Raw genomic sequence first — 12001 nt, 5'->3', positions numbered from 1 at the left:
TGGTAGGAATATTTATTAACTTATGGAATCACAAGTAGTTAGATGAGGAGACAAGGCTTTAAAAATTTATTTATTCCATGTCACCAGGCCTTAAAGAGAGGGAGGGAGGTGTGCTTGTTAAATATTAATGGATGCATTATGCATATGGTCCAATCTTAAATTGTGTCTAAGCTGCTTTGCCTCCACCTTTAGATGGGGGGTGATGAGGCTTGCATTAGTCTGAGCAACAATTTGCAAACTTCATAATTTGATGTGCCTGTTGGATTATTCCCACACATCTGTTGAGGAATATAGATGGAAAGAAGCTTTGGAAGCTTTCTATTATTGATGCAAACAGTTTGTTTTCTGTTTAAGTATTAGGATTGATGTAATCACAAGAGATTCAGATAATATGCATAAGGTTGTAAGTTCAAACCTTGTTCTTTTCATTGTACCACAATAGAATACAAAATTTTGACACGATGGATCCAGATATGTTGTACGACGATTGATTTTTTTTTTTTAAGGGCAATCTAACGGGTGTTCTTAGAATGCTTGTTAAAAATTATATATATATAAAAAAAAATCAATGCGTAATTTTTATGTAAAAATATTTACTTTTTAAATTTTTAATGCATTGAATATATCATTCTTACAATAAAATTTCACTTTAAACTTATGGACAGTGCTAACTTGCGGCCTTAAATCACAATGACATTAATTTGTCAAGAGCATAAAATAAAATAGTGAAAAGATGTATGATATTAGATACACATTATTCTATTACATTTAAAAGTTTTAAGTTGCTTGTGAATCGAGGTTAGACAACACTCTCACTACTTAATTCAATGAGACACATTTTATAAAAGATAAAATCTTGAAAGACTATATTGTAAAAGTTTACCTTATTGATTTGGACTCAACCTCGATTTACCACATCATAAAAGACACATTTTAATATTTATCTAGTGAACAACACACTATATTTCCTAAAAAAAACAAATTATAGTCTCTAAGCATTGCTCATTAATTTTCATTTACACATGTTTATAATGTATATTTTTACTCAAATTTTATAATGTATCAGTTTGATTTTTTACTCTTTTATTCATTAATCCGTAAGTGCATGAGTCCATTCTTACTCAACTTATCTATGCTAAAATTGTTAGATTATTGCTAACAAAAAAAATTATTAGATTAAAATTGAACATCGTTACTTGATTTCAAACTCAAAATCTTCTATTTATCCGTGAGTTTTCAAATGATTATTATCATTCTGTTTATCTAAAATTATTTACCTAATTGAAAGACTATTTTTTTTACCAAGATTAACATTTTTCACTCTATTTGTTGGCGCGTGGAGAAGAGATACATTGAATAGTGCGTGACCATGAATAAATAAAACCATTGAACATATTCCAAAATTCTTCCACAAACTCACAAACTCCTCAATTTAAGTGTTTCATCTTCTTCTTCTTCTTCCATTTTCACCAACACATACTCTCTCTCTCTCTCTCTAAACTCCATAAACCTTCCCTCATTACACTCTCCCACCCAATGACACAAACCTCACAATGAACTTTCTCCGACGACTCTTCGGCGGCAAAAAACACCGTAATCCACCACCAGAACCACCCACCAACAACAAAAAAGACAAAAGAACATGGAGTTTCACAAAGAACAACACAAGACAAAAAACAAACAAAAGTTCTGACCCTTCAACTTCTTCTTTCTCTGATAACTATGATGCTAATAAACATGCCATTGCTGTTGCTGCTGCTACTGCCGCCGTTGCTGAAGCTGCACTCGCTGCTGCTCATGCTGCCGCTGAGGTTGTTAGATTGACAAGTAATACGACTACTGGAAATTCTTCCGGAGCACCTCGAACTCCGACAACTGTCAGGAGACGGTTGTCGGACGAAATTGATGCTGCCGTGAAGATTCAGTCGGCTTTCCGAGGTTATTTGGTATGTAACAATTTTTGTTTCATATTTTTTACCATGATGTCTTTAAAATCTTATTCATAGTAAAATTTGTTTGTAATTATATAAATTATAATAAGTAAAAAATGTTATAAAATTGCACTGGCTTCATTGGATAGTAAAATTTATGTGTAATTAATCCTCGATATATGTTTATAGTTAACATCTACTAAAAAAAATCTCCAAGTTTTAAAAAAATATGGATAGTTCATATAAAAAAATGAAAAAAGTAACCAAAAAGCTGTGAGGTTTTATCTGTTAACAGAATTTGAAGGATTTTATTCTATTGAAAAATTCAATTGTTGATTTTAGGTGATGGAGGTAGTTAGTTATAGTTATTAATTGGCCATTATGAATACTTGATTTCTCTTGCTTGTTTCCACATCACTGTACTTTGTTTGACTCTTGATTTCTCTGCTTTAACAAGAATTTTTCAATTCTTGATATACAAGTACAATACTATTGCCTTCTTACTCTCCGTTTTTAAATATAAATTTTACTTTTTAGATTCATTTAATTAATGGTCAATATTATCAATCATATACATTGACCATATACATCATTAATTAAATGAACTTAAAAAGTAAAATTTACTTATATTTAGAAACGGAGAGAGTAATTTTACACTGGTTTTCTTTTCCTTTTCATTTTTCAACTATCCAATATTAGATTAACATGCTCTTTTGACAACACCAACTCTTTGTCTCCTTCAAAATGAAATTCATTAAATAAGTATCAGTTTGGACTATGGAGGTTCCATATCCACCGACAAATTTGCCTTAAAATAGTGTTATTTGGACGTTTAAATTTATTATTTAACCATACTTAATTTTTTTTATTTTTATTCTTTTACAAGCTCCAAAATTTTGATTTTGACATATCGAACAAAGACGAGATGTGTGTTTGCACTTGTTAGGACTTAGGACCATTAGTTTTTGGTGTATGTATGTATCATTTTCAATAGATGTTTCATGTGATAATTTTTTGTATTATATTAAATTTTCGTTAATTGAGAGATTTATTATATGTATGTCATTGAAAAAAAAATAAAATAATGACAGTGATATTTATCTAATATTCTTATGCAAAATAGACGAGGATCGTAGATTTGAAGATTGAAAGACCATAAGAAAAAAAAATTATGAATTTTAAATTTAAAAATTCATATGAAAATGGACAAAAAGGACCAAATTGAAATGAAGAAAAGATAAAGGACCAAACTGTTATCTGAAATTAAGTTAAGGGATTAAAAGTGCAATTTTGCCTAAAAATTATTTGTAGGAGTAAAAAAAAATAAAAATTATATGTATATACATTTAACTTTTTTTATTACTATAAACCAAAAAAAAAAACTTTTTTTTACTACTGCTATGGTAGTCAGTGCCCTCTGTATTCCTATCACGTGCTGGCTGCAATTTTTGTGTGTTAAGTCACATTTTTGTTTTGAAATTCGTTCTGTTAAGTATCAGTCATACATTTCATTAAGGGTAACTATTAGTTAGGCTTATCTCACAATACTTTCCTTAAATAGGTAGATCTAATCTGTTCTAAAAACCCAATTCTCAAGTCTGAATATTTAGCAATAATAGTAACAACAACAATATTATTATATTATTGATTTAGATATATGTTGGTATATTAGGTCTAAAATGTTGTTTATTTAACTTAACTAAATATAATTTCCAAAATCATTGGACTTGTTTGTTTAAGAAAAAACTTGGCTAAATAAGTTTGATGTAGGCTAGGTCATTGACCTTTGTTAGAAGGTGTAACTTATTTTGGTCACCATGAGTTACTTCACTCCTCGACTATTTATGAAATCCCAACCCGCTCCGGATGTACAAATTCCACCATATTTCTCACCTCTGAAGAAAACCGTGTGTTTTTAGCCGTTAAAAATGGTATTTCCGGACGGAATTGGAGTTGTAGAAATAGTTGGGGGTGCTAAAAGCAAATTATATTAATTACTACGTCTTTAGTTGTTACAAAATGTTACTAGACCTGCGTGGTAGGGTAATGTGAGTAGTTCCAAAGTTAAATGATGAATCTGAAAATGACCCATTTTTGGAATATAATTCTGTGAGAGTGAGAATACAAGGACCATAACAATTAAAGAAAGGTGGTAACGGGTAATTTAATTTATGTGTGAATAAATATTTAATACTATAAGATCTATATAGATATAGCCCCACGTATTTTGTGCGTTATGATGCTTTCCATTATGGGACCAGAAAGGTATGTCCAATTGTACCAAAAAAATTACACAAAATATGAAGTAGAACAACGACACCACATCATCAACCATGTTTTAGATAATGGGCCAAAGTGATATATAAGTTATTAGGTTTCCCTATTAATCAATGTAGTTGAAGATTCGTAGTTACTAGTTTCATTTTTGGCAGGGCATGTTATTATATGTGGTGCATTGATATATACTAAACTTGTATTCTTGTCTTGACAATATGAAGCTTGAAGTCAATGCATTCACACATTTGTTTATATGAATCATTGATTTAAAATTAAATGATCTATATTTTGGTTTTGTATATATTTTTTATTTTGGTATATGAAAATTAATAGGTAGATCATTTGATTATGTATTTCTAATTTGTATGAATTTAGATTAGGTTCTCTTTTTTTTTTTTTGTTGAGGAAATTAGATTAGGTTCTCTAAAACCATACTTTGTGAGGGTAAAAAAATAAGCATCTTTTACCTTACCTTATGAAATGATATTCTAGACTTCACGTGAGAGAAAGCAACTTACTTTAAGGACACACGAGGCTTTTGGTTAGGCTATAATGGTTTCTTAAAAAACTAAAACATGTACTCCCTCTTGTCATTGTAATAAGCAAAAAAAATAACTTTTTAGATTCATTTAATAAAGGGTTAAATATGTTTTTGTCCCTATAAATATACCAACTTTTCGTTTTAGTCCCTCTAAATTTTTCCTTCAACTTTTAGTCCTTATACAATTTTCAATCACTACTTTTAGTCCCTATTTTTAAGTTAATTTTTGTATTTTTTAATGAAATTGTGTCTAAATGTGTAGAATTTTGTAAAAAAAAAATCTTAAAAAAATTAGAATTTTTTAACATAACACAAATTAAATATGAATTTTTCTGCAATAGTATGAATTCTACATTTAAGTTTACTTTGAAGGAGGGACAAAAAATGAAGATAGAAATTTTTTGAGGGACTAAAAGTTGAAGGAAAAATTTAGAGGGACTACAATGAAAAATTTGTATATTTATAGGGACCAAAAACATATTTAACCCTTTAATAAATAATGTATTTGACCACTAATAGATCAAATATATCATTTATTGAATAAATCTAAAAAGTTGATTTTTGATTATAATAATAACCGGAGGAAGTATTTGTTAAGCTAATGTCTTTTCAACTATTGCAGTCCTACCATTAATAAGTGAATATAATTTCGACCATTGATTTGAGATGATATAATTTATATTATAAATTTGCTATATCACATTTTTAATAATCTTTGATATTGATTTATTCCCTTCGATTTTATATATAAGTTTTTTTTTTTAGATTCATTGAATATTAATGAATATATTTTATAATATAGATCAGATATATTAATTATTCAATTAACCGGAGGGAGTAGATCATATGGTTGAGAGATTGGTAATTTTTTATTATTTTTTGAAAGAAGAGAGATTAGTAAAATTATTACTAGGAATCCAATCCCAATGTAAGTGGTGTAAAAGTGGGGATAATGCATCATAGGAAGCTTCAATTGATCAAAAAGGGGATTGATAATGGACGACTTTCCACTATGTAAATGTGTTTGTTAATGATCACGCCCATAAGCTTCAACCCTATTTTCTCTCTTTATGTCTTTTCCCTTTTAATATACTACTACCTTTTTGACATTCCATGCTTATTTGTTCCCTATTTTCTATTTTAGGCTTGATGACTTAAGTTTTTGGCAATGTTGGTTGCAATATATATAACATTATTTTTGGTACTTGTTGATTTAGGTTTGGTATATGTCATATTAGTTTATCTTGGTATAAGTCATTGGTATAACATCAATGTTTCATATTTTGGGGAACTAATTCTATAATGCACAACTATTTATAAGGACCAAAACCAAATCAATTGTTGTGACTTGTGATAAAAACAAAACATTATCAAGGTTTTATAATTTATTTGGATTTTTTAATTAGTTATGAATGGGTGATATGAATAATAAAATATTAAATTTATTACAAAAGTAAACAAATAAACATATTTCTTTTTCACATAAACTAATAAACATATTTCTCTTTGATCAATCATGATTGTTTGCCTAATTTTACCATGTAACAAACTTGCTATTCTTTGCATTTTTCCTTGGGTTTTGAATTATGCTTCATGTGAATTGTCTTTTCCTATGAAGAACTCTAATGATTGAGTAAGAAAAAACTCTAATTGTACCATTATTAAATTTTATATGAAAGTTTTAATATTTACTGATATTTTATTACATGAATTTGGAAGGCAAGGAGGGCATTAAGAGCACTTAAAGCATTGGTGAAATTGCAAGCATTAGTGAGAGGTCACATTGTAAGAAAGCAGACAGCTGATATGCTAAGACGAATGCAAACATTGGTTCGACTTCAGTCTCGGGCACGCGCAAGTCGTGTGCACATTTCCGATAATATGCACTCTTTCAAGTCTTCGCTTTCTCATTACCCTGTAAGCAAATCAAACTTTTAACTTTTCGAGTAAGTATTTTAGTCATTGAAATTGTAAGTGTTGGTTAATTTAGTCTTTTAAATTTACGAAATATCAATTTAGTCTTTTAAATTGAACAACTTACTTACGTCGATGGTCATTTTTCCAAAATTTGGACCAAACTTTTAAACGTTCCGGATTTATATCGATTCTGCAAAAGATTTTCTGGTTTGCTATTTTGTAAATCTGATGGACTAAATTGCTTGACCCTTAGAAATTTTAGTACCAAATTGCTAATTTACTTTTTTAAATACTCTTTTATTAGTTGTCTTGATTCTTATCTTAGTAAAAGTTGATGGTAACTTGCTGGAAAAGCTATGTAATGGTGTCTCACTTTCTTTTAACTTTTTTTTAAAGGACACTTTCTTTTAACTTGTCATCTTAAAAAATGCTTTTTTCTATAGTTTTTCTTTTCTCCATCACCCTACCAATTCTTGCAATTTGGAATCTCATGGAACATAACTTTATAACTTTACAACTTATAACGTTGTTTCAAACTAGGCTAATGCTAAAGTATTATTCTTTAGTTAAGGCTTTTGATTGGATTGTTTCTTAGCAATTTAGTTTCTAAAATTAGAAAATTTAGTCAATTTGGTATTTGAAATATACAAAATTCTAAAGGGATTGTTTAAATTGAAAATTCTTGATCACATTAAGAATGACTATTGTTACTGATCGATGATTTATAAATTTAGGTATCATTTTGGATTTTTGAAAACATTAGGGACCAAATTATATGATAATGCCTACAGTTTGAGGGACCAAATTATCAAATCCTTGCAAATTCAGGGAATAAATGACGATTCACTCGAAGATTTTTTATGATCATTAGTTCATTACTGTGATAAAATAGTTGTAATCCTCAGATTTTTTTCTTCTTGTTGCAGGTTCCTGATGATTATGAGCACCCACTTCGTGTCTATAGTACGAAATTTGATGGATCTTCCATCCTCAAGGTATTCATGATTCATGCCTAAAATTTAATTTACCGAATTCATAGATGATTTACGTGGCAAATTGTGTTTCAAAGTAAACACTTAAATAGTTTTTGAGTATGCTAATTGTTGCTGCAATGTGAAAAAGTATACATGTAACATGTGTTGGTGATTTTGTTTTCTTGAATTGAAATTTTCATTTTGAACCTGCAGAGATGTAGTTCAAATGCAAATTTTAGAGACATGAACTTAGAAAGAGCGCGGTTTGGTTCAAATTGGTTAGACAGTTGGATGGAAGAAAACACATGGAGCCAAACCGGCGACACTTCATCGAAAAATGTAAATGATGATGAGAAGAGTGACAAAATTCTTGAAGTAGATACTTGGAAACCACATTTGAAATCACAACATAGTACTAGCACCTCTTTTCAACATCATTATTCATCTTCTGATTACAATAATGAAAATTTGATGGTACAAGATTCGCCGTCAAAACGTTCTTCTAAAGCTTATAATCCAAGTCTCTCTTCTATGAAGCATCAGAAAGGAAAAGAAGAAGAAGTAGCTTCTTTGCGAACCGCCGAGAGTAGTCCACAGGCATTTTCGGCTTCTTCAAGACTCGAAAGTGGTTCGAGGAGAGGTCCTTTTACACCTACTAAAAGTGAGAGTTCATGGGGATTTTTCAATGCTCACTCTGGTTATCCTAGTTATATGGCAAATACTCAATCTTCTAGGGCTAAGGTTAGGTCACAAAGTGCTCCAAGACAAAGGCTTGAGTTTGAGAGATACGGTTCATCTAATAGGTCTATTCAAGGTCTTTGGGAATCAGGGTCTAATTCAGAAATAGATTCTGATTTTAGGAGCAAGGTTTATCCAACCACAAGTAGCTTGAACAGAATTGGGAGTAGTACCAATTTAAGGTGACATTGCAAATTTTAGGAAAGAAGGAGAAAAAAAAAAGGTTTAAATGTGTTTTTAGTTCTTATAATCTCGAATTTTGTTATCAGTTCCTACACTCGTGTTTCAGTCCCTACAAATTATAAATTATAGAATTGTATGTTTTTATTTCTTGAAGAGGAACTAAAAACGTACATTTTTTGCAATTTGTAGGAACCAAAAAGTGAGTGTTGGGATTGAAAACAAAAAAATTAAATTTTATAAGTACTAAAAATAAATTTAATCCTAAAAAAGGAACTTGAAGGGACAATGTTTTCTTGTGCTTTGATTTTCTGTGTATTATAGCAGTTTTTCTTAGGGTGTAAGTATTTGACATGTACTCAAATAGTGTTTGTCCCTACACTATCAAAGACCACATGGTTGACTTTATGACTTTAGTTTTGTCATGTTGAAATAGTGTAACTTGTTTTGAGTGTTTTCATTATGAAAATATGAAATTAAGACAAAAGGAGGATATAAAATGTTTCAAGTAACTGGTTAAGGGATATAATGTTGGAAGAATATGAGCTTTATTTGTTACAACACTATAAATCTATAATTTTAACAATAAAAGAAACTATACTACTAAAGTTTCTGCTACAACAAAAATTAATAAAATCATACAATTTTCAATAAATAATTTCAGCATATTAGGGAAGGACTTAGTTTTGAAAAACAATATATTCAACACCATTTCAAAATTTTCTCATAACATAAATTAAGGAACACATGGTTTTAGTAGCTGTAGTTTACTAGATATTCTACTACTATCGAAACAATACGAATTGATGAGAATAATTTTTACCTTAATGTATCAAAACATAAATTAATATTTTTTGCTTTCAGTTACCATGACAGGTGGTAACACCCTATGTCTTGTATGAGTATTTTTATGTAATCTTATTTGTTTTGGTTTTGAAATCACGATGTCTGTATTCATGGCACCAGTGAACTGACAATTGTATCGTTTTTAAGTGATTCTCTTTTGCACACCTTGTACGGGATAAATCATTTCTGATTATAAAATTCATTGTGGCTTGTTAAAAAAAAAACATAAATTAACATTCACCAATGCTCTTAGAAAAGAAAGTTTTGTCACCGCAGAACGAAACACACACTAAATGAGTATTTAGAATTGATTTGTTTTGCTTAGTATTCTTATTTGTATCTGTTTTTTTTTTTTTTTTTTTTTTTTGCAATTAATGTTCCTATTTTTATTTATTTAGTGTGAACCCATGCTAGTTTTATTGACCCAATATGTGAACTAAGAGAAAGTATAACCTAGCTTTCTTTCTAGTTTAGCCTTTCGGTGGTCCAATTTATAGATATGGGTATCAAACAAAATGACAAAAATGATAATGTGACATATGACAACATAAATGAATACCATCCTTCCTTTGTTTTGTGATGTTCCATTTTGCTTTGTTTTTTTCTGTCTTTTTGTTTTTCTTGTGAGTGTGAGGGAATATGGACTTGAATACTCTCTGCAGCATGTAGTTGAAGACAATTCATTATGAGAGTGATGTAGAAATAGTATTTGTTTTCTACCTTTGGTTTTGGTTTTTTCTGATTTAGTTATGGACCACATTTATCCAACTTGGACATTACCTTCTCTTATATCGATATCACTTTTTTTTAGTCTATTGACTGAAGCTCGCACATTTTAAATATGAAAAAATTGAGTGTCTGAGATTCGAACTCCGATCCTTACATATTTTATTAACTGTCTCTACAGAACTAAACTCACAGCAACTTAAAAAATACTTTATTGTTACTGCTTTTGTAAAATGTGGTGGCTTTCATTATGCCAAAATCATTTGCTTTTATCAAACATGTGTATCAAAATAAAATGATTCAGTAAAACTAATTTTGGTTAAAAGTGTGTTGATTGTGTAATATGTGTGATTTATGTTTTATTGCATTCAATAGTGAGTTGAACAACAAATTTTAGGTTATAATTGGTTTATGGAAGTAAAAACACTAAATTTCAGTTTCAATTATAATCAATTGCAAAGGTTGATTAATTCTAGTAGAGAACCATTAAAAATGTCAAAAATCAATTATATGCATTTTGAATTAATTTTGTGCTTGTTTGGTTTCACAATAGGGCATGTGGAGAGTCAAAAGTGATTTCAGACACGTAAAATTAACTGTGACATGTTCGATAAGGTGTTTGATAGCACGGTGCATAGAAACAAACGAACATTGGCATAGAAGCTATTAGGTGTATCTTTTGGTTGGACATGGAAACTTATTGTGGAAATTGATATTTCCAAACTCACTAAGTGCTTGTTTGGTTCAACATCCACTTTGTTAATATCGCGTCTCAATACTTATTTTCCTTTGATATTACGATGCTATATTTTACATCTTCTATCTAATCGCACGTTTAGGCTCACCTACTGCGTTAACAAACACAAACTAAGTGGTAGGACAATGCATTATTATATCCAGGATCCGGGGTTCGAACCCAAGACACCCCCACTTATTCACGTTATAAGGTGAATTCTAACTAATAGACTACATGACCAAAAAAAAAAACTAATGCTTTAACCACCAAAAAAGTGTATCAAACAAGATTCTCTATGAGATAAATAATTCTTTTAAAAAAAATATAGATCAAATATCAACCACCGGAAACTAGTTGAATTAATTTTCACCTGAAATTGACAAATTGTACCATGAGAAACTTAATATTAAAAATTACCCTGTGCCTGAAATGGGAACACATAGTAGTAATATTTACATTAGCCAACATGCAATTTCTTTTCAATAAAACCAAATTTAATTGTAATTGAAAGACAGAGAATTAAAAGACATTCATTTGTAAAACTGTAATTGAGAGACAAAGAATTAAAATAACGTTCATCTATAAATAAATAGAAACATTCAATTTTCAATTGTAATAAGTACATTAAAAACCAATTTCTATTATATCAAAATGACCGCTTGAATGAGAATTTGGTAGTTAAATCAATAATAACGTGGTTACACAACAACCGAAGAAACCACATATAACTTATATGGAATTATTTAAATAAATTAACTTAAATGTCGTTATTCTGAAAATTGAAGTTTTTTTTTAATAGTGAGTGAAAAACATGTTTGTGGAAATGAAAATTGAAGTTAACAAAGCTTGGGGGTTTACTTATAAAAAATCAACTAATTTCATGTTTATTACTTGCAAAGGAAAAGGAAGGAAAATATGGTTGAAATTTCTAAATTTGTTCATGCTTTGATCATTTTTTTTTCTTTAATTGTTCTCGTGACCAGCAAGTCAGGCTTTAGTACGTTCTTTCTCAAACCCATTTTTAAATTTTATCATTTCTTATATACATAATCATTCATCTTTTTTTAGTTATTGTCATTAATTGTTATGATATCGCAGATGGATTTTGCTTCACTCTGAAGGATTGTCCCCAAAC

At 29.5% G+C, this 12001-nt stretch overlaps 1 protein-coding gene across 2 annotated transcripts; it reads left to right on the top strand.

Annotated features, from left to right (window-relative positions):
- The first annotated feature begins 1399 nt into the window (after positions 1-1399).
- Positions 1400-8966, top strand: LOC25479666 (protein IQ-DOMAIN 14). Of its 2 annotated transcripts, none has more exons than XM_039826615.1 (4): positions 1400-1946; positions 6469-6666; positions 7584-7661; positions 7854-8966. In XM_039826615.1, exons 1-4 carry the CDS (start codon positions 1554-1556, stop codon positions 8562-8564), a joined length of 1380 nt encoding a protein of 459 aa, XP_039682549.1. In that variant the 5' UTR covers positions 1400-1553; the 3' UTR covers positions 8565-8966. The 2 variants fall into 2 exon arrangements, with proteins under 2 accessions (XP_039682549.1, XP_013443349.1); XM_013587895.3 differs by having other exon boundaries at positions 1401-1946; positions 7593-7661.
- The last annotated feature ends 3035 nt before the right edge of the window (positions 8967-12001 follow it).

Source organism: Medicago truncatula, chromosome 6 (genome assembly GCF_003473485.1).
Source record: "Medicago truncatula cultivar Jemalong A17 chromosome 6, MtrunA17r5.0-ANR, whole genome shotgun sequence".
NCBI lineage: Eukaryota > Viridiplantae > Streptophyta > Magnoliopsida > Fabales > Fabaceae > Medicago > Medicago truncatula.
The sequence above is the reverse complement of the archived record's forward strand: the minus strand, read 5'-3'. Positions and strand labels throughout refer to the sequence as shown.

What these genes read in the sequence shown, in the direction of transcription:
- LOC25479666 (XM_039826615.1), top strand. Translation starts at nt 1,554, where the DNA reads ATGAACTTTCTCCGACGACTCTTCGGCGGCAAAAAACACCGTAATCCA. An exon ending in CTTCGCTTTCTCATTACCCT is followed by an intron (nt 6,667 to 7,583) that starts GTAAGCAAATCA and finishes ATTTTTTTCTTC; the next exon opens with TTGTTGCAGGTTCCTGATGA. An exon ending in ATGGATCTTCCATCCTCAAG is followed by an intron (nt 7,662 to 7,853) that starts GTATTCATGATT and finishes TTGAACCTGCAG; the next exon opens with AGATGTAGTTCAAATGCAAA.